General features: G+C 37.0%; 1 protein-coding gene across 1 annotated transcript; it reads right to left on the bottom strand.

Moving 5' to 3' along the window:
• Nucleotides 1-12,641: 12,641 nt before the first annotated feature.
• LOC120421090 (V-type proton ATPase subunit B) lies at nucleotides 12,642-22,435 on the bottom strand. Its single transcript, XM_039584233.2, has 3 exons — nucleotides 22,094-22,435; nucleotides 15,595-15,920; nucleotides 12,642-15,522 (listed from the first exon to the last, which is right to left on the bottom strand). Exons 1-3 carry the CDS (start codon nucleotides 22,170-22,172, stop codon nucleotides 14,449-14,451), a joined length of 1,479 nt encoding a protein of 492 aa, XP_039440167.1. The 5' UTR covers nucleotides 22,173-22,435; the 3' UTR covers nucleotides 12,642-14,448.
• Nucleotides 22,436-22,674: the final 239 nt, after the last annotated feature.

Genomic DNA, 22,674 nt, shown 5'->3' on the forward strand with positions numbered 1-22,674 from the left:
CTCCAATAGGCACCTGAGAAAGTGCAGCATCACTTTTGAGCTTGACCGTATTGTTAAATTGTGCGCCTTCTTAAGATCACTTTCTTCACAAAGTTGTCAATTTATGTCTGCCATAAATATTAAAAACCCCTTCTAACTTCTCTGCTGTAAACAGTTCCTTATCTTAAAATTCTACAGTTTTTTGCTAGTTTTCATTGCCTATATGTTATTCTTGTAACCCAAATGTAAAGCCAAACAAACCATAGTCAGTCACAACGAGCCGTTGGCTCATAAACGTTTAATAATACCTTAACAAATCGTCATCCGTTTATAAGCCAAATGAAAAAAAAAATCTGTAAAATTTAAACTTAAATTGTTAAAATTCACAACAAACCGTAAAATAAATTAAGGCAAAGATGATTTAAAAATTATTATCGAAAATCACAAAATTGATTTAAATCAGGGCTGCGGAGTCGGGTCATATTTCAAGCGACTCCGACTCCGACTCCGACTCCGGCTTTCTGAGATTAGACGACTCCGACTCCGGCTCCGGCTTTCAGTCCCAACCGACTCCGACTCCGACTCCAACTCCGGCCTACCAACTCTAGCCTACTCCGACTCCGACTCCGACTCCAGCTTTCTACAAATTGTTGGCTCCGACTCCGATTTCACATATTTTGAAATGTTTCAAAAGTTTGTTAACTATTATTTTGAAAACATTGATAAATAGGATTATTTAAATACTCTCTAAGTGCTATGTTTTTCTCAAGGAAGAATCAACGGGGTTTTATTTACTTAACCTCAAATTAGCTTGTTTGTTTTACTTACATTTAAATTATAAAAAGCTTATATATTTTAATATTAAATTGCATTTTTTTTAATGAATCATTAAAAGAAACCTGGCCTTAATGATCGATTTAACATATAAATTCAATTTGCACACTTTTAAGCTGACATTTATAAGAAGCACATTGACTATCAAAGTCACCATGTTTTTTAAATAACAATTTTAAACGAAACTGTTTTTTTGCAATTCCGCTGTGAAACTGTCAACTTTTCCTGTCCTTCTGGAGAAACGAAACAGCCTACTTTTCCCTACCAAAAATAACAAAATGGAAAATTTATACCTTTCAACACCAGTGCTGAAAAGTTCCACTTGAAATGGGTGCTGAAAAGTTTAACTTTTCAGCACTAGTATCGAAAAGTAACATTTTTCAATATTTTTTTGTTTTGAACGGTGAGTTTACTTAAAACATGAATAATTGACATAAAATTCCATTCAAAAAGCGTTTTTCGGAATTGCAAAAAATGTTGTAAGCAACTCGTTGCAAAACTTGTTTTTTGCAGCACTCATCGTATTTGTCCAGCTTGGTAAACCTCGTTGGATAAATGTACGACTCGTGCCTAAAACAACTTCTTTTTGCAACTTGTTGCATAAACTACTATTTAAAGATTAGGATCGCAAATCAAGGTATCTAAAAAATGTCTACGTGGAAAAGAAAATTAATGGGTCCTTTTCAAATATCCGTGACCCAGAAAAAAAATTACCTGGGAATTATTGATTTATTTTAATTTTAAAATTTTCAATATACATTGAAGGAGGCGCGCAATACTTCTTGAATCTTCACCTAAAACGAAGCTTTATGAATGATCGTGCGCCTCCTTCAAAATAATGAAATATCAAAATATTGGATAAAACCCAAAATCCACAGGTAAAATATTTTCTAGGTCATTTTAAAAGGACCTTAAAGCAATCTTACCAAAAAACATATTTTTAGGTACCGTAAAACGGGGTGACTTTGATAGCCGGGGTGACTTTGATAGGTTTGAGATTTTTACGCAAAATGAAGAGTACAAATTGAATACGTACGGAATGGTAGTAAATCATACTGAAAGTGGTAGAGAAGTGTTCAAAGTACCTCAAGAAGAACTTTTCATAAAATTTTGAAATGTTTGAAAAGTTAGTTAAGAGCGAGTTTTTCACCGATGAGCAGTTCTCTACGGAATCGGTCTTTTTTCTTTAATTTTAATTTTTGTATTTTTTAAACCGGCTGAAACTTTTTTGATGCCTTCGGTATGCCCAAAGAAGCCATTTTGCATCATTAGTTTGTCCATATAATTTTCCATACAAATTTGGCAGCTGTCCATACAAAAATGATATGTGAAAATTCAAAAATCTGTATCTTTTGAAGGAATTTTTTGATCGATTTGGTGTCTTGGGCAAAGTTGTAGGTATGGATATGGACTACACTGAAAAAAAATGATACACAGTAAAAAAAATTTTGGTGATTTTTAATTTAACTTTTTGTCACTAAAACTTGATTTGCAAAAAAACACTATTTTTAATTTTTTTCATTTTTTGATATGTTTTAGAGGGCATAAAATGCCAACTTTTCAGAAATTTCCAGAATGGGCAAAAAATCTTTGACCGAGTTATGATTTTTTGAATCAATAGAGATTTTTTCATAAAATCGAAATATTGGTCGCAAAAATTTTTCAACTTCATTTTTCGATGTAAAATCGAATTTGCAATCAAAAAGTACGTTAGTGAATTTTTGATAAAGTGCACCGTTTTCTAGTTATAGCCATTTTTTATGTAACTTTTTTGAAAATAGTCGCAGTTTTCCATTTTTTAAAATTAGTGGCCATGTTTGCCCAACTTTGAAAAAAATATTTTTGGAAAGCTGAGAAAATTCTCTATATTTTGCTTTATTGAACTCTGTTGATACGACCCATAGTTGCTGAGATATTGCTATGCAAAGGTTAAAAAACAGGAAAATTGATGTTTTCAAAGTCTCACCCAAACAACCCACCATTTTCTAATGTCGATATCTCAGCAACTATAGGTCCGATTTACAATGTCAAAATATGAAACATTCGTGAAATTTTCCGATCTTTTTGAAAAAAATATTTTCAAAAATTTAAAATCAAGAATAACATTTCAAACGGGCCAAACATTCAATATTACGCCCATTTGAAATGTTAGTCTTGATTTTAAATTTTTGAAAGTATTTTTTTCAAAAAGATCGGAAAATTGCACGAATGTTTCATGTTTTAACATTGTAAATCGGACCTATAGATGCTGAGATATCGACATTAGAAAATGGTGGGTTGTTTGGGTGAGAATTAGAAAACATCAATTTTCCTGTTTTTTAACCTTTGCATAGCAATATCTCAGCAACTATGGGTCGTATCAACAAAGTTCAATAAAGCAAAATATAGAGAATTTTCTCAGCTTTCCAAAAATATTTTTTTCAAAGGTGGGCAAACATGGGCACTAATTTTAAAAAATGAAAAACTGCGACTATTTTCAAAAAAGTCACCTAAAAATAGCTAAAACTTGAAAACGGTGCACTTTATCAAAAATTCACTAAAGTACTTTATGATTGCAAATTCGATTTTACATCGAAAAATGAAGTTGAAAAATTTTTGCGACCAATATTTCGATTTTATGAAAAAATCTCTATTGATTCAAAAAATCATAACTCGGTCAAAGATTTTTTGCCCATTCTGGAAATTTCTGAAAAGTTGGCATTTTATTCCCTCTAAAACATATCAAAAAATAAAAAAAAATAAAAATAGTGTTTTTTTGCAAATCAAGTTTTAGTGACAAAAAGTTAAATTAAAAATCACCAAAAAATTTTTTACTGTGTATCATTTTTTTCAGTGTAGTCCATATCCATACCTACAACTTTGCCGAAGACACCAAATCGATCAAAAAATTCCTTCAAAAGATACAGATTTTTGAATTTTCACATATCATTTTTGTATGGACAGCTGCCAAATTTGTATGGAAAATTATATGGACAAACTAATGATGCAAAATGGCTTCTTTGGGCATACCGAAGGCACCAAAAAAGTTTCAGCCGGATTAAAAAATACAAAAAAAATCGAATGACCGAAATCTCAGAGAATTGCTCCGATGTGAAACAGGTCGTATCGAGGTGCTCCGATTTGGATGAAACTTTCAGGGTTTGTTTGTCTATACATGAGATGAACTCATGCCAAATATGAGCCCTCTACAACAATGGGAACTGGGGTAAAATGGGCTTCGAAGTTTGAGGTCCAAAAAACATGAAAAATCTTAAAATTGCTCGCAATTCCGTAAAACTTCATCAATTCCAACTCTCTTAGATGCATTCGAATGGTCTTTTGAAGCCCTTCAAAATGTGCTATAGACATCCAGGATTGGTTTGACTTTTTCTCATAGCTTTTGCAAATTACTGTTAAAAATAGATTTATTTAAAACCTTAATATCTTTTTGCAACAGCCTCCAACACCCATACTCCCATAGGTCAAAAGATAGGTAATTACATGGACTATAAGCCTACGGTATTAACTTTTTGGCCAATCGCAGTTTTTCTCATAGTTTTACGATTTTTCTAGAACAAACATTTTACAACGTTAGTTTTTGCCCTGTAGGCCTCCATAGCGGCACTTTTTGGTTTCAATTTTGACATATTCGGAATCCTCAGAAAATTTTACATTAGATTGAGGTGTTGGAATTTTGAATTTGATTGAAAAAAATGCCATTTAGAAATATTAAAATATTATTTAGCATTTTGTCGGATTAGGGTTAAAACAAGTTTTCGCCTACTTGATACAGCATTTGACGTATTGATCATAGGGTAAATAAGATCTATTTCTTTTGCAAAAATGTTTTATTTAATTATTTTTTAAAGCAATATTACAACTCCAATACTTCTAACTTACGTGAAATTGTCCGAGGATTCCGAATATGACAAAATTGAGACCAAAAAGTGCCGTCTTCTTGGCCTACAGGGCAAAAACTAACGTTGTAAAATGTTTGTTCTAGAAAAATCGTAAAACTATGAGAAAAACTGCGATTGGCCAAAAAGTTAATACCGTAGGATTATAGTCCATGAAATTCCCTAACTTTTGACCTATGGGAGTATGGGTGTTGGAGACTGTTGGCAAAAGTTATTAAGGTTTTAAAAAAATCCATTTTTAACAGTAATTTGCAAAAGCTATGAGAAAAAGTCAAACCAATCCTGGATGTCTATAGCACATTTTGAAGGGCTTCAAAAGACCATTCGAATGCATCTAAGAGAGTTGATATTGATGAAGTTTTACGGAAATGCGAGCAATTTTAAGATTTTTCATGTTTTTTGGACCTCAAACTTCGAAGCCCGTTTTACCCCAGTTCCCTTTGTCGTAGAGGGCTCATATTTGGCATGAGTTCATCTCATGTATAGACAAACAAACCCTGAAAGTTTCATCCAAATCGGAGCACCTCGATACGACCTCTAGAACAAACCGAGCAGAATCTACAAATACTGCCTCTTAACTATAATTAAGAAAGTGTTTATGAAAAGCAATATTTTAATTTTCTCAAAGTGTCATGTTTTTCTCAACGAACATGATTTTGAATCGGAAAACGGATTGCATTTTTGGATTCTTTGGACAATTTTCCGCTAGGAGAAGGTAAAATAAGTTTGTAAATAATAAATATTATGTGTTTTTGAAACAGTAATCGAAAAAATCCCTTGTTTTATAGGCATTTTCAGTTGAACAAATTTCATATAAAATGTGAAAACTTTTGATTTTTGCTTCTAATTCAGTTTGAAATGCAATATTAATCGATAATTTTATAACCAAAACTAGTTTCAACAAATTTCAGGCAAAATTCTAACTTTTGAACCATTTTTCCTAAAATTTATATGTATTTTAATAAAAAGCTTATAAACTTAGTTAACTAAATATAAACATTGATTTTTTCCTTGAAAACTATATTAGCAACCTTAGTAATGGTACATTTGACGTAAAAATAAAGTTTGAACACCTAAAATCTGATTTGAACAGGAAAAACTATGACTATCAAAGTCACCCCGGAATTCAAACTAAGAATTTTTAACGTAACTATTTTTTTAAACACTATTGAAATAACTTTTTTTCAAAAATGGTGTATGGACCTCATGTGGGCTACCCCAGTACATGTTTTAAAAATAATAGTCTTAAGAAAAACCTTACCAGTTGGAAAATATTCCAAAAATAATTTGAAATCCTATCAAAGTCACCCCGGTTTACGGTACATTGATTTGCAATGATAATAACCTTCCAAAATATTGGCGTGGGACATACAATATGAGAAAATTCTTACCGGTTGAATAATATTTTAATTTTGTGTACTTTTTGGTTCTGAAATCTTGAGATTTGTTCAACGATTTTTTGCAACGATATCAAAATAGTTTGTCAAGGATCAACATTCTAAAATTTTATTAGAGAAATAGTAAACATTAAGATAATCGATGTATTTAACATATTCAATGATTATTTCAAAATAAGTTGCTACTGTATTGATAATTTTTGTAAGTTTCAATTATTTTAAATGCAACACTTTGATTTTTTTGTACTTAGTTTAAAACAAAATGCACATGTTGATTTCTTAGAAATAGATTGTTATAACGATTGAATATTTGTTGGAAGAGTTATACTGTCAGTGACTTTTTCCGATTTCCAAAAACAGCAATTATTATTTTAAATCTTTTTTGTACCTCGTATTTTTTCCCTGAAAAATTATTTACTTAAAACCTCCAAGACATTCGCTATCAGTGTAAAAGATGACTGTGTGTGTACTTTTTTCAGAGAGAACTATATTAAATTTGGTCAAATTTGAATTGAAAGGGATGCAGTCAAGAATCAATTAAATATTTCTGACTACAAAAAGTTATAATACTAAATACTTGGGTAAGAGGGAATAAACAGGTTATCATTTAGTAAAATAACACAATAAGAGTTTTCCAATCACAATAAAAAGCTTCAAAAACATAATGGCATCTGATAAATCTTTAAAAAAATGGCAATTCAGCATACGACTTAAAAAAACAGTTAAAAATATAAGAAGTTTTGTAAATTAAGCTGTTTTATAGCAAATACTGAACAACAAGATTTTTTTTTTTGCATTTAAGATGACTCCGACTTCGACTCCGACTCCGGGTTATCAGAAATTTTCGGCTCCGACTCCGACTCCGACTCCAGCTCATAAAATTTAGCCGACTCCGGCTACGACTCCGACTCCAGCTGTTCGAGTTTTGACGACTCCGACTCCGACTCCGACTCCAGGTCCCCAAAAAGACCCGACTCCACCGACTCCGGCTCCGACTCCGACTCCGACTCCACAGCCCTGATTTAAATATAGTGAAATATGGATTTCACCAGCATTTTTTAGTTCAGTTTAATCATTAATCTAATCTAATCTAATCTAACACAAACGCAGCCAGTCCGATGAAAGCATGCTGGAAAGTCTTGTGATTAGATTACGCCCCAAGCACTTTTCTTGTCATTATTAATAATTGCAGTACATCCGAGAACACCCGAAAATGTATTGCAAAAATTAAAGCGGCCAGCCCTACTACGTTGTGTTTACCGAGAGAGGATTCTGAGAACGGATCACATTTCACAGAATCTACAGGGGAGGAAGGATGCGTGGACATACCGTACCAAACGCTCCAGTTTACAGTTTCATATGTGTTTTGTATAATGTGTTAAGTGTAAAATATAGTGTGGTTATATAATCAATTAAATATAATAATGCAATATAATGATCATTTAATAAAATCCCTTCACCTACATATAATAACCACGCACCCAAGCACACAAACAGCGACACAAAAGAAATGAAAATGAGCATGCAAAAACAAGACAGCGCGTCCCCGTGGTCAGCGCACTAATGATGCCATTATTTAATTATAATAACCACTCACCCAAGCACACAAACAGCGACACAAAAGAAATGAAAATGAGCATGCAAAAACAAGACAGCGCGTCCCCGTGGTCAGCGCACTAATGATGCCATTATTTAATTATAATAACCACTCACCCAAGCACACAAACAGCGACACAAAAGAAATGAAAATGAGCATGCAAAAACAAGACAGCGCGTCCCCGTGGTCAGCGCACTAATGATGCCATTATTTAATTATAATAACCACGCACCCAAGCACACAAACAGCGACACAAAAGAAATGAAAATGAGCATGCAAAAACAAGACAGCGCGTCCCCGTGGTCAGCGCACTAATGATGCCATTATTTAATTATAATAACCACTCACCCAAGCACACAAACAGCGACACAAAAGAAATGAAAATGAGCATGCAAAAACAAGACAGCGCGTCCCCGTGGTCAGCGCACTAATCTTTTTTAGTTCAGTTTAATCATTAGAACAAAAAGTAAATAAAATTAAAAAATATGTCCAGGTTGAATTATAGTTCACTTAAATTTTATTGATGTTATTATTGTATTTAAATGCTCAACAAAGAAATTATGAAAATATAGAAATATTTTCTAAATTAAACAAAATTAAAACAAATATTGGAAAGAGTAGCTAAATTTTTCAAGCCAATTAAAAACTTCTATACTTCTAAGTTTGCAAAACTTACAAAGATTTATCAAATCAAGTTATTATATTTTTTTTATTATAATAGTTCGTGCAATCAAGGTTCGGTACTTCTGGGGATTTCGTTAACATATTGATGAAATATCATTTTAAGCCTAATAAGCGCTCGTGTTTGAATGATGCTGGATAATCTGGAGTGTTCCTTGAAATTTATTAAAACCAAGTACACCAACGGGTAGAGCAACTTTTTATTAACATTTCTGTTTATTTTCACTTTTACTAAAATTTATTCTAATCCTTTTACAAGCATTTAAAAAATATTTCCCAAATGCATTCTAATCAGTCGAGTGCAGAGTGCATTGGGCCACGCTCATTTTCCTTTTTTCAGCGCTCTTTTGGGTCTGCTTAGTGATGCCAATTTGATGAAATTTTAAGCGAACACTCACGAAAAGTAGCATTTATAGAGAAAATTTCCTGGCATCACTGGCTCACTCCAACAGGCGCTGCTGGTGGTGTTGGTGGTCACCCTTTGTTCTTTATTTGCCTTCGCTTCTCGCTTGGTTTTCTTCAGCCTTCGATTGAAATGGGTCGTCAAAATTGAAACGTCAAAAGACTTGGTGCGTTTGTTTTTTTGAATGGCGCTTGCTAATTATTTACATATTTTGGGATTATGTTTCAAGTGAGTGACTAACTAATGTACAAAAGAACATGTTGCCGGTAGTTGGAAGCAATTTTATATCTTAACCGCTTTGAAATCGTTAGCGCCAGTGAAAAGATATTGATGGCGACTTTCGTTAAGCAGTTAAGCTCTCATCTTGCGTGTGGATGTGTGTTCCAACAAATTGATAAGAAATGGTCTTGCACGGTAAAAATTATGATCAAAAGTGCATTAAATTTGATCCTTTTGGCCAGTAATTGGCATAAATGTGCGTGCTTACTTGAGGCAGTGCTGTTGCTGGTAAGTTTATAGCCTAAATAATATATTTGGAGCTTTAATCGAGCATCAAACTCTCCATATGACGAAGATAGGTGTTTGATTAGAAAGGGTATATTTCCCCTACATTGACCATTAATGGTAATAGAGTGATAGTGTATTGACCACTTTGTCTACCACAGAGCGCGCTTCTCTAACACGGATGTGAACTTCAAGTACGAAGAATGCTGTAATAGGGACGTGGCGTTACATCGTGCTGCAAGAGTGGAAAAGTGCTGAGTCATCGTCTAAAAATAGACGGCGTCATATCTCGCCCAACAAAATGAAGTCGATAAAGTAGTTGGTTTCGATGGAGAAAATGTGGAAAACGTGGTCTAAAAATAGCGACGCCATCCCACTATGGGCCATCTCCATACAAACAGGCGGCCAAATTATTTTTTTGCTTTTTAAATGTTTTTTCATACAAATTTGGGTAATTGTATGGTATTGAAATGATATACGTCGATTTTTATGACTTTTCATGTTTTTCAATAGTTGATTGTTTATAATAAATAGTCTTTTCATACATTTGCAAGTTACAGCGAATCGGAGCTGTGGGCCATTTACCGAGAATACAGAGTTCGCTTGAGGCAGTGCAAGACACCCGAGGAACAGATTGACGTGATCGCACACTTGCTGACACATGGCACGAGAAAATGATCATCTAATTCAGTTACAGTTTTTTTTATTTTTTTTATTTATTATTTGTTGTACTCTTGATCCTCGGTCCTAACCTGGTCGCAGCACCTAAAAGGACCTAATAAAAATAAGTTGTGAAAAAAAAAAAATACATTTGCAAGTGCAACAGAATTGCGTATATATTGTATTGCAAGTTTATATTATTAAATTATGGATAAGCTAATACATCCCCACTTTAAGGACATCCCCCCCCCCTCTCCTCCTCCCCTCCAACAAAATTTTGTTAAGCGTAAAAAAATCATTTTAAGTCAAATATTTATTATTTACTGCTGTGTGTTTCTTTTTGTGAGTCCATGCCATATAACTTGAGACCACCCCCCCTCCCCCCCACCCTCACGGGCATAAATTCCGAAAATTTTAATTGTTAAATCAAATAACAGAAAAATTGATTTTATTCAAAATATTAATTATGAAGTAAAACGACAAAATACAAACCATATTCTTAAAATTCATTTGATTATAGAGTTTGTGAAAGCTTCAGGATATGTTAAAGGTACTTTTTATGATGTTTAAAACTGTACTAACCAACATAAAACTTAAATGTGGATCAGTTTCATGGATTGATCGCAGAAATTCATCATGCTAAGTCAACATTTTGCTGAATACTTTTTCCGGTATCAAACTGAGATTCTCCTGTTTTGCTTGAGAAACTTCGGTACGAATACCTTATTTTGACTAAGGTACTCAATTTTAAATGTAGGCAACAGAAAATTCCAATAAAGTCATTTCGAACTTCTTGAAACCAGGTATTGATTTTTGAAGCGACGATGCCCACGAAGTAGGTAGCAAAGCAAGTGAAATAAACGGGCGCATATGTAGATTGCAGCAAATTTTGATAAAACGTAAATGTTCAAAATGGCATATCTCCGAAAACGCAAAAAATCGCAGGCTGGAAATTTCAGCAATGTTAGAATATAGTCCAATCTTTCAAGTGATCTTAGTTTCATGTTTAGCATCGGTTAGCAAAAAAAGGACTCGATTAACAAACACAAAAAAATATGATTTATCAAAAAAATGCTCCAGTTATTCGATGAAAACTTCAGTTTTTGGTTTGGAAACAACATTTTATCTATTAATATTTTCAAAGCTTATCTCATTACCTTTCCAACGATGTATATTTGTCCTAATAAAACATTTAAAATGGCTGAGCTATGTTAAAATTAAACAATCAGCCTTTTTTACGAAAAACGCTAGTTTTTTACTCCATTCTTTGACTTTCAGCTTGCGTATCTCCGTAATGAACAAACTTAGAGCTTTGAAAATTTGGATTTTTCTTAGTTAGAATGTTTACTTTCGAGAAAAAAATACCAAAAAATATTTGGAGAAGGTCACTTTTTTGAAACTTGGCCACCCAATGTACCATAGTGCATCCCCGTATAGAGTTATCTACGTGCGTGTGTATTGCGTGTACGTACACGAAAAAGATTGAGGTTAAATTTTGTACCGACCAGCAAAACAAATGGCGTGCTAGTGTGCGTGAGAGCGGGCTTAGATAACTCTATTAAACATTCTCCAAACTATTACAGACGACAATCACGGTAAACCCCAACAATTGCTATAATACCGCACAATTACAAACATTACGTTCGCCGTAGCGATTTTTTATTTATAAATCATGCTGTTCTTGTTATTTGGTACCAGCGTTCAACCAATTGAAAAAAAATTGGGGCAGTAAAGGGTTAACACATCTACAACATGTCCGATATAGTGAGTCGAAATTTCGCAACTTGATAGCGTATGGGTCTTCAAATTTCACAAATTTGTTTTATGTAACGTTGATGTACATTCGAATTGTGTCTCGATAGTTTCGCGGCGTGGACGCGGGTCGAGAAAAGAAAAGCATTGTGCACTGATGCTCAGAAAACAACAATACTTTGAAGGTTCACATTGTTCTGAATTCGGTTTGGTTTTCTCTACAAACAATTTCACATTCTGTGCAGCTACTGTACATTTGAAAATTGAATTCCAAATAACCTTCAGTAAGTAGGTACCTCACAGATCGACCTGAAAAATGCTCCAACTTACCATTCAAAGTGGAAATTTTTGCATAACCAAGATTTACCTGCGAGCGAAAAGCGACCATCAATTTTCGAGAGAGTGAAATGAAGATTGAACCATACAACAAACGTGCGCCGTTCCACACACAGAGTCTCACTGCGCCGAGAAATGGATGCCAACTGATTAGATATCATTTCTCTTGCCAACCCGGTGCGAGATTAGGTGGGGGTCAGGGACTAATGCTTGCCCATTTCGTCCGGGGGGTTCATCTCGTTTTTCTTCAAATGTTCGGCAATTGAAACATTTGCGAGGTTAAGTTTTTTGTCCGCTTTTTATTGATTTTTTTGTTTGTTTTTCTTTCTCGTCATTTTTAGTGTGTATACAGTGAATAATGTTACTCTTCATCAACAGCTAATAGTATCGTAATATAATCATTTGTTTTTTTTTGTCTGCACAGTTACAATAAGATTTCTTCTATTTTTAAATATCTCTTCAAATCGGTTCTACACTCTCTGCCTCGTGTGTCTTTGTGTTTAGAGTCCTGCTTGAATTATTTTTCTTTTGAGGGGGCTTGAAATTTGTTCTAAGAAGTGCTTTGCTCAAACTCTCAGCTAAAGTAGCGTTTGTGACGTCGCGCGTAGCGCTACGGTTATGTGTGATTTAGTTCTTTTTTTTTTCACCAAAATTTAGAGGCCTTACAAACTAATTATTGTTCAGAAAGCCTTCTCTGCCGGAGGTGTGAAAGAATCGCCTTGAAAGCGTCCACAGAACCGCTCGCGTCCAATTTCAGGGTAGATCTACCTCCTAGCGAGTTGAAAGTCCGTTTCGAACCGCCGCAATTGGGTTGATCTCCAGCTCCGGGATGGTAAAACGAGAAGTTCGTCACGTGGGAAAACAGATGACGGTTTCTCCCAGCGACGACGAACCAGCTGAAACAACCCTTTTTTTCTCTCGTGGTGATAATCAAAGGGGTTTCGCGCGCGGTTGAACGAGACTTGGATGTTGGGGCAACTTGGTGCAGGAAACAGACGCCCGCTGGACACGGGAAGCTAGTGGCCACTTGCCAAGTGATCAAACTGCCCCCTTTCGAGAGGGCGTTCTCACTATTTAACACGACGACGAATAAGAACATGCAAAAAAGGAAACGCTTGGGGTCTTACGTACTAGCGATTAAAAATATATTAACAATTGTGATTGCAAAAAAAGGAAAGAAAAAATGAATAATTTGTAATAAATGATTGTTTTTTTTTTAAACACGAGAGTAAACAAAGAAACCGAAACTAAGATTTGTTCTTACGCTTAGTTGAACCTTTTTCCTCGCTTATTTCGCTACTTCCTTAGCACACAAGAGCACAAAGCATGATTAGGAAATAATTGTTTAACTGTTGATTATTTTAAAGTCCTTACACAGAAATATCAATAGAGAAGAACCACGCGCCGAAGGCGACTTTCCAAGATCGGACCGCAATCTTGCCCGCCAAATCCCGCCGCCAATGACCTCCACCTTTCCAAAGCCACGCCACACCAACCCCCACCGACTCTTTTGCTTTTGGACTGGGATCTCGTTCCGAGCCGGCGTGCGCCACTGGAAAGTGTTGACCGCGACGAATCCTGATGCTGAAAAGGTTTCCCCGCTGGAATCAATTTCGACCCCCCCCGCTCGCTCGCTTCTCTTCTTTCGTTCCGGTTGCACTTTCAAGATGACGTTTCGTGCTATTATTGGTTGTTCCTTGTTGGTTGATTGCGTTGGTTGCGATTTTATTTTTGTGTTTTGAGTCGGGGAGATTTGAAAGTCGATTCTTTTTCACACACGCGATTGGTAGGCGGGCTTTTCAAAATGGGAGGACGGAGCGGGATCTTAGCGCGGGGAAAATTACCCGAGGGAAAGTCGCGCGATCGGCGAGTGCACTTTTAATTTTGGGCCGTTTTTGTTGTTGTTTGTTGCGTCGAGGGTAAAACACGTGCTGGGTTCGTAGTTTTTAAAAAGGAATGCTTCATTTTTGCACAGCGTTGAATTGTTCACACACACAAGTGGGAAATTGCGAAATGACATTTTGCTTGATTTGAGACACACACACGAAATTTTTGTTACTCGATTTAGGACCGATAAGTTGAATCAAATGCGCTGGCTATTATTATTTTTTTTTTCGATACGCACTATTTTTGCTTCGATAAGATGTTGACAATATTTTGGATCTTAGGGGAGGGCGGGGCAAAAAGTGGGAAGATGTTTCACCGTCTACATTAAATAACAATACTTTCTCGGCTCATGATCATCGTTCACATGAAATATGGCAAAAAAATATATACTTGAATAACAAAAAAAAAACAAAATCGAACAAGGAGAATACAATTACTTTGAAAAAGAAAACAGAAGGGGGAGAGGTGGGGAGAAGTAGGGTGAAGCAGTACTTGACGTGGGGGGAGGAGGAGAGCGGTAGCTTAATGGCGCGAGTCTCGCGGGTAAAATTCGGCCAGGATCGAGGCCGGGATACGCTTGAGCATTTCCTTGGGGAAGATACGCAGCAGCTGCCAGCCAATGTCCAGCGACTCGAACACGGTACGATTCTCGTAGTTACCTTGGGAGATGAAGTTCTTCTCGAACTTGGACAGGAACTCCAGGTACAGCAGATCGTCCGGCGTGAGGGCCTCCTCACCGACGACGGCCTTCATGGCCTGCACGTCCTTACCGATGGCGTAGCAAGCGTACAGCTGGTTGGACACGTCCGAGTGATCTTTGCGCGTCATGCCCTCACCGATGGCGGACTTCATCAGACGGGACAGCGACGGCAGCACGTTGACCGGCGGGTAGATCTGTCTGTTGTGCAGCTGACGGTCGACGTAGATCTGACCCTCCGTAATGTATCCGGTCAAATCGGGAATCGGATGGGTAATATCGTCGTTAGGCATAGTCAAGATCGGAATCTGCGTAATCGATCCGTTACGACCCTCCACACGTCCAGCACGCTCGTAGATGGTGGCCAAATCGGTGTACATGTAACCGGGGAAACCACGACGTCCGGGCACCTCCTCACGGGCAGCAGACACCTCACGCAGGGCCTCAGCGTACGAGGACATGTCGGTCAAAATGACCAGCACGTGCTTCTCACACTGGTAAGCCAAGAACTCGGCAGCCGTCAACGCCAAACGCGGCGTAATGATACGCTCGATGGTCGGATCGTTGGCCAAGTTCAAGAACAGGCACACGTTCTCCATGGAACCGTTCTCCTCAAAGTCCTGCTTGAAGAAACGAGCCGTCTCCATGTTGACACCCATAGCGGCGAACACGATGGCAAAGTTCTCCTCATGATCGTCCAGCACAGACTTTCCGGTGTGCTTGACCAGACCGGCCTGACGACAAATTTGAGCGGCAATTTCATTGTGCGGCAAACCAGCAGCCGAGAAAATCGGAATCTTCTGTCCACGGGCAATCGAGTTCATCACATCGATAGCCGAGATACCGGTCTGGATCATTTCCTCCGGGTAGATACGGGACCACGGGTTGATGGGTTGACCCTACCAAAAAAACAAACAATTCACAATCATCTTCCACCAAACCTTAATCAAGCCAAACAAAAAACCCCTCACCTGAATATCCAAAAAGTCCTCGGCCAGAATTGGCGGTCCCTTGTCGATGGGCTTACCGGAACCGTTAAACACACGGCCCAGCATGTCCTCGGATACGGGCGTGCGCAGAATGTCGCCGGTGAACTCGCACACCGTGTTCTTGGCGTCGATACCGGAGGTGCCCTCGAACACCTGGACGACGGCCTTGGAGCCGCTCACCTCGAGCACCTGGCCGGAGCGGATCGTACCGTCGGCCAGCCGCAGCTGCACAATCTCGGCAAACTTAGGGAACTTGACCTCGTCCAGGATGACCAGCGGACCGTTCACACCGGACACGGTCTTGTAGGCTGTGGGATGAGAAGTGGGGAAAGAAGATTTGAGTGATTGTGCCTTACAGTTTCAAATTTTGTCATTAAAAGTTGAATTCCCAAGTATTTGTAGATTTTTGATTTGTTTAGATTTTTTAATGGAACCAAAAAAGGGATATTTGGAGCGACAGAAAAATATGAACATAAATATGGAAAAAAAATAATTTTTTAATAAAATTTCAGGCAATTCAATTTGCAATCTTATATATTGCTTTGCTTTTAAAAAAAATGTGCTTGTTTAAATTCTAACCACTTAAAGTTCGAATTTAACCCTCTACAACCCAACCCCGCCTTTAGGCGGGTTTCGATTTAAAAAATCGCCAAAATCCATTCTTCAGCCAATTTTTGATCTTTAAAAAGCATTGGATAGAAGAACTTTTAAAATTATAGAAAATTTATGGGTAGGAAGTTTGACTTGTTTTAAAAATGTCATTTTTTTAGGGGTCAACTTTGATTGTGTTTTTTACTAACATTTCCTATGTTTTAAGTAAAAAAAATTATGCAGTAATTTTTGTAGTGTCTTAGACTATGCCTCTACGCATTTTTTGACAATTTAAATGATAATGGTGCCATTTTATAGCAAAAAATTGTGACTGTTAAAACATGAAAAATTAAATGTAATGTAAAAATGTAATGATAGGAGGTGGTAGAGTAGGCCAAATACTACCAAAAACAAACATAAACTAAACAAGATAAATGCAAATTAAAAAACTAAAAATGAAACAAGAAAATCATAAAACAAGAGAAGTAAAGTTTTTCGTAGAGCAAAAGTTGCTCAAAATGACCTCCTAAACACGGGAAAAATAAAATTTTTCGAAAAATAATTTGTGCAAATCATGATTTGTAATTTGTCATTTTTTTATGTCCCAATTTAAATTTCCGGTTTGTACGCCTCCTTGCCCTGATAAAAAGTCTGACTAACATGATAAAGTAACAATTACAATTAAAATCATTTTTTTGGATTTTTGAAAGTAGTAATCTATTACCCGGTCATGTATATTTCTAGCACAGTTGGTTCTGCTAGACTGCCGTTCTACGCATAATTGTCCCATTTCATTTTTGGACAATTTTGACTTTAAGGCATTTTTAAGTTTAGTTTGACGTATACTATTAGAAAAACACATAAAATCTAGTACTTTGCTCGGAAACTCATTAAAAACCACACCAAGGACTGGCATCTTTCATTAGATGGTTTTGCTTGAAGATAATCGTTTTTTTATATTTTCAAGGTGAGTTAATGAAAAAAGTGAAGAAATGTCTCAAAAGTGTTTGATTGTTGATTTGAAGTTTTTGGGACCAAATCAAGACTGGGCAATATTTTATTACATTATTTCGATTTAATTCTTAAGGGGGCGTCCATGAGGCGTCATCCATAAAGTACGTCACGTTCTGAGGGAAGAGGGGGGTTTTGAGCAAACGTGACATTGCGTGTTTAAAGCATAGGGAAATCGTGACAAAGGGGGGTGGAGTAAATTTTGGCTGATTTTAATGTGACGTACTTACTGGATGACACTAATGGATGACACCTTATCCACATTCACGTAGACACTTTTTTGAAAATTCTAGACCCACCAATCTCCCTTGCGGACAATTGTTCATGCAAAAAAATTGTTTATGGAGCGTAGACAATCGCTAAGGGAGCGTTCTATATTTATTACGTAACGCAAAAAATCGGATTTTTAGACCTCCCCCCCCCCCCCCCCTCGTAACAAAATTTCCATACAAATTTCAATAATTTTGAATGGAGCGTAACACGGCCTCCGACCCCCCCTCCCCCCCAACTGCGTTTCGTAATAAAAGAACTCTCCCTAATACCCCCCCCCCCCTTAATATATCCACGTGGACAATGCATTAAGGGATCCGCTCAGCTGTCAAAATAGCTGGCACACAAAAAATAATCTGCTTTGATCGAGCAATGTATACATACATCATTGGGAAGGAAAAGTAGTGATTTTTTATAGCTATTTTTTCGGCCAAATGATATTTGTGGTTTAAAATCGTAGAGAATAGGAAAAAACAAGAAATTTTGCAGGGGCCACATTTTTATTGTACTTTTTAACAGTTTCTACAGAGCAGACTTTAAATTAGTCATTTTAAATTGAAAAAATGAACAAAAACAGAAAATCGTGTCTACAGCAAAATCACCTCAATGGCGTATACATCATATCACCGTAAAACGGCAGTGCTACTTCCACATCCACTTCTTGTTAAACTTTAACTTGTTAAGCTTTACGCCACATTTTTTTATTTTACTTTTTATCTCTGTTACAGGTTCTCAGCGGAATTCCATTGCCAGCAGAGAAATGGCCGAATTGCAATTTTCCTAGATATGAAGAGAGAATCAAGCCTGCTGTCATTCGAGTAAACCAGAAAGCGGGAGGTTAGAATTTTACCGGGGGTTCCGATCCCCCATCCTTTGGATTGGCAGGCAAAAATGCTATCCACTTGACCATGGAGCTTAGGGAGCTTAAGAGGAATCCAAGAATCGGAAAAGAATACAAGTTTGAATGCAAGTTTAATTTCAGAACTTTACAAGAATTGCATAACTCGCAGGTGCATTGGAAGTTGAATCTACAAAACCTCGCTTAAAATAGCCTGAGAGATTAACTGTCTGGACCCGGTGCCTGCAGTTCTCGTTCCAGTTTATATGGTATTCCAATAAGAGTGTAACAGAAAAATCAGGCTTCGGATCCAGACTGTTAAAATAATTGAGAGCTTTATCACCAGAAATGAGAACACACGAAGAATTTAAACAACTATGTATAAGGTTCTTACCAATCGCCTAGGGTGGCTCCTTAGACCTTTTACCTTCCTCAAAACAGACCAACTCCAAGCGAAACTAACTTTAGGATTCCGTGAAGATTTTCCCTTATCTTCGTAAAACAGTGGAGCATCAACAATTCCCATCTTCCTAATCCCCTATGCTTGCCCCTGTTGAGCGGTGGAGATGGGATTGGCCGACAGTAGACGACTGTCTAGGTGTTGAGAATCTGATTCAGGTAGAGTTGGTTCTATTCCCAGCAACATGTACCAATTGGGTACTAAAGCCCTATGTAATTTTTTATGTACAACGGTAAAAAACACGATTAAAAACCCTTTCTGACAACTTTTTTTCATTTTAATGCAAAAAAAATATTTACAAGACAACATTTTTTCGATGGATCAACTATGGTCCCCTTGGAACGAGCTGTCAAGTAGGAACTTTTCTGTCAAGAAGGTCCGCGAGGTTAATTTTTCCAAATTGATTTAAAAATCCATTTTAAACTCTTTGTGGTCGTACAAAGGGTCATTGTACTCAGAAAAATAAGCTTTATCGCTGTAAACAATAATATCAGCAATCTGAGCTTCATTTTAGGACCCAATTCCTAGGCAACATGTACTTGGATAAACAATCGCAAAAACATGACAATATCCAGTAAGCAATCTCAAAATCACCGCCTGATCACCGAAGCGAATTGGGTACTAAAGCCCTATGTAAATTTTTATGTACAACGGTAAAAAACACGATCAAAAACCATTTCTGATCACTTTTTTTTCATTTTAATGCGAAATTTTTTTTTGACAAGACAACATTTTGTCGATGGATCAACTATGGTCCCCTTGGAACGAGCTGTCAAGTAGGAACTTATGTGTCAAGAAGGACCGCGAGGTTAATTTTTCAAAATTGATTTAAAAATCCATTTTAAACTCTTTGAGGTTGTACAAAGGGTCATTGTACTCAGAAAAATAAGCTTTATCGCTGTAAACAATAATATCAGCACTCTAAGCTTCATTTTAGGACCCAATTCAGAAAACTTTTTTTTACAAAACTGAGATATTTCCCTATAAATGCGTCTAAGAAACGTTGAAGATTAATCTTTTCGTATCTGAGATACAGCCACTCAAATATAAAGAAGCAATAATTTTTTTAGTGTCACCTGAAAAGCACTTAATTTTCAACAACCGATATCTTACTTATATCGAAGACAAATGATCATTCGGTATCCTGCTAGTTCCCGTTGAATACGATACACCAGGGTAATCTAAGTGTTATACAATATGGTAATTTGACCTAGTATTGTATAACAGGATATGGATTGTACATAAATCACGTGGCGTTAAGTGAGAAATGAAGCAGTGTTGAAAAAAAAACATATCAGTGCGAAAAAGTTCAACTACTCTACCCAATTGAGCAGTTGAACTTTTTCGCAAAAAAATGGGTCTTCTACGAAAGGCCGAATCTCAAACGGCCAAATCATGAAAGGCTGAAATTTAAAAGGCCGAATTACTCGAAAGGCCGAATTCTCATAAGGTCGAATCCCAAAAGGCCGTAATAATTCCATAACCAACAACATTGAAGCACTTTGAAATACTTTAAATCACTATATTCTACTCACTTGTATGCATAACAAAAAATAACACAGTTCGTTAGTTTACTGAATCTTTGAAAATCATGAAAATATGAACAAAATTCTGAATTCCATAATCATTCTACCTTTCGAGACATTCGGCCTTTTGAGACGTTCTGTCTTCTGGGCAAAAGACAAAATTCGGCCTTTTGAATTTTGGCCTTCTGAGATTCTGCCTTTTGAGTTTTGGCCTTTTGAGGCAATCCCAAAAAATTAAGCTTTGTTACAATCAAATTGATTTTTTTCTTTCTTTTTTTGATAAAAACAACTTCAGATATCCAAGTCTTCGGTAATCGAGTATGAACTGCAAAATATTTCAAAATGCTTTAGATTTTCAATCTGTTCTTGAAATCTTGAGTTTTTTTTTTTTTTTTTTTTCCTATGCTATGGAAATTTCCTATTTCAAAGAACTCTTTAGTAAAACTCTAAATGCTTTCAACTCAACTCATGTAATTAGTGATTTAATGCTGAAATGATGCTTTGTTGACATAAGACAAGCAAAACTCTCGAAATTTGTAGAGTAGCAATTCTCAACCTTCTTCTAGGCCGGTACCCCCTGCCATGTGAATCAAGTAGGCTCGTTACCCCCGTTGAGAATCGTTGTTGTAGAGCAAAAAACGAGCGAGACTCATACGAATGTTAAGTGATTTCGTAATTTTTTATGTTTAGTAACATAAAATACAACCAAGATAAAAAATAAAATTATCGAAAAACTTAAATTTGGCCGTAAAACTAAGTTTACTAATTTGATTTATCATCCCATTCAAAGTGACGTCCCAGCACCACTTGATTGCGACGATTTCTTTATGTAATCGGGGAGAGCATGTGATGTCTTATCGAGTTTCTTCTTCCAGAAACCGGCCAGCGCAAAGTTTATCTAATCGCCGTTGCACCCCCCCCCCCCCCCCCCCCCTCCGGACATCATTCTTTTAGTGCAATTTATTGATTTAAACTGCACCGCCGTGCAGTCAATTAAACATCCACGATTAATTAATCATTGTAAAAAAGTGACAACCAACAATCAATGACCATTTTCCAGCCGTTGACAGAGCAGTAGAGGATTATCTCCAATTTTTCAGTGATGCACGAGTGCGTGAGAGCATCATCAACGAGCTGTTTCACACATTCCTATCATTCAGTGTGTGATTATGACAACACCCGTGGGCGAGAGCGAGACAACCGGCTGTTTCGTCACACGCATACCACCACAGCCTGCTTTTATGTATTGATGTCGTCTGGCACGCGAGAGAGTGAGATGAAGAGAGAGCGAAAGAGGGAGAGTCAGGTGTTTTGACAGTGGTGTCATGTGACATCAAAACAGAATTTTCGAATGATTTTTGAGGAAAATTCGATGAAAACGTGAAAAATTTGATAGAAATGATTGCCACTTTGCAACGGTTAGCTGGAGAATCAATCAAACTATTGTTCTTAGACGCAAACGAATTGTTCTGAGGTTCCTAGAACCCTAGATTTCGGCAAGAGATTTCTCTCATTTCGATGCAAAATTTGCAATCCAATCGATAATTTCGTTTGCACAACTTCTTGTATCTAAAACAATGTTAAATTTTAGTAGAAATTGATCAAACTACGCACGTTTGGGAATAATCCAATACGAAAAGTGTTCAAAACCAAAGACCTTTTTGCAAATAAAGGTTATCACATGACACATCCGAAAAAGTAGGCTTCGACTTTTGCCTTTTTCCAAATTGCCCCTTCAAATCAAAGCTGGCCAGTTATCCTCCCCTCACAAATCCGGATACTTACTCAGTCGCGGCTGGGAGATGAAGTCTCTGGACACGGCCAGGACATGCTCCTTGGTGGCCTGAGCACGGTTAAGGGACATCTTGGCGTCGATTATCGCGTTCCTCCTCCTTCAAACTAGATTCCTCCTGGAATTATTTCGCGCTGGAGGTTGTACCCTCGGGGGCAAAAAGAAGTGCTGACTTTTGCGGCCGCGTGACCCGTGAAATCCACCGACGAGATGGTCACACAACTGCTGCTGCTGCTGCTGGCGAGTGGACGGGAACAAACTTGGACACTGTCGTCTTCTCGCGATCGGCGCTGGCTGCCAAATCGAACCGAAGGAGGGTTGTCTGCTGTGTGGGGTGAAAAAATTCCTCTGACCGACGATGACGACTTTGGTTGCAAATTCACCACCCTCTCATGTGACAGCTCGCGAGTGGTGAATAGAGAAAACACGGGGAGACATCACCAATTTTGAGGGAGAGTGAATTGTTTTGACATTTAGAGGCGATTTATTTACAGGAAAATATTAATCCTTTGTAGCAAAATGTAAACAAACAACGTGGAAACTGTCAAAATATGAGGTTACTAAAAACGTCACA

The sequence above is a fragment of the Culex pipiens genome, chromosome 1, assembly GCF_016801865.2.
Source record: "Culex pipiens pallens isolate TS chromosome 1, TS_CPP_V2, whole genome shotgun sequence".
In the NCBI taxonomy this organism is placed as follows: Eukaryota; Metazoa; Arthropoda; class Insecta; order Diptera; family Culicidae; genus Culex; species Culex pipiens.

Coding starts and splice junctions, on each gene's coding strand:
- LOC120421090 (XM_039584233.2), bottom strand. CDS start 22,172: ATGTCCCTTAACCGTGCTCAGGCCACCAAGGAGCATGTCCTGGCCGTG. Junction 15,921..22,093: donor CATCTCCCAGCCGCGACTGA/GTAAGTATCCGG, acceptor CTCATCCCACAG/CCTACAAGACCGTGTCCGGT. Junction 15,523..15,594: donor AGGACTTTTTGGATATTCAG/GTGAGGGGTTTT, acceptor TTTTTTTGGTAG/GGTCAACCCATCAACCCGTG.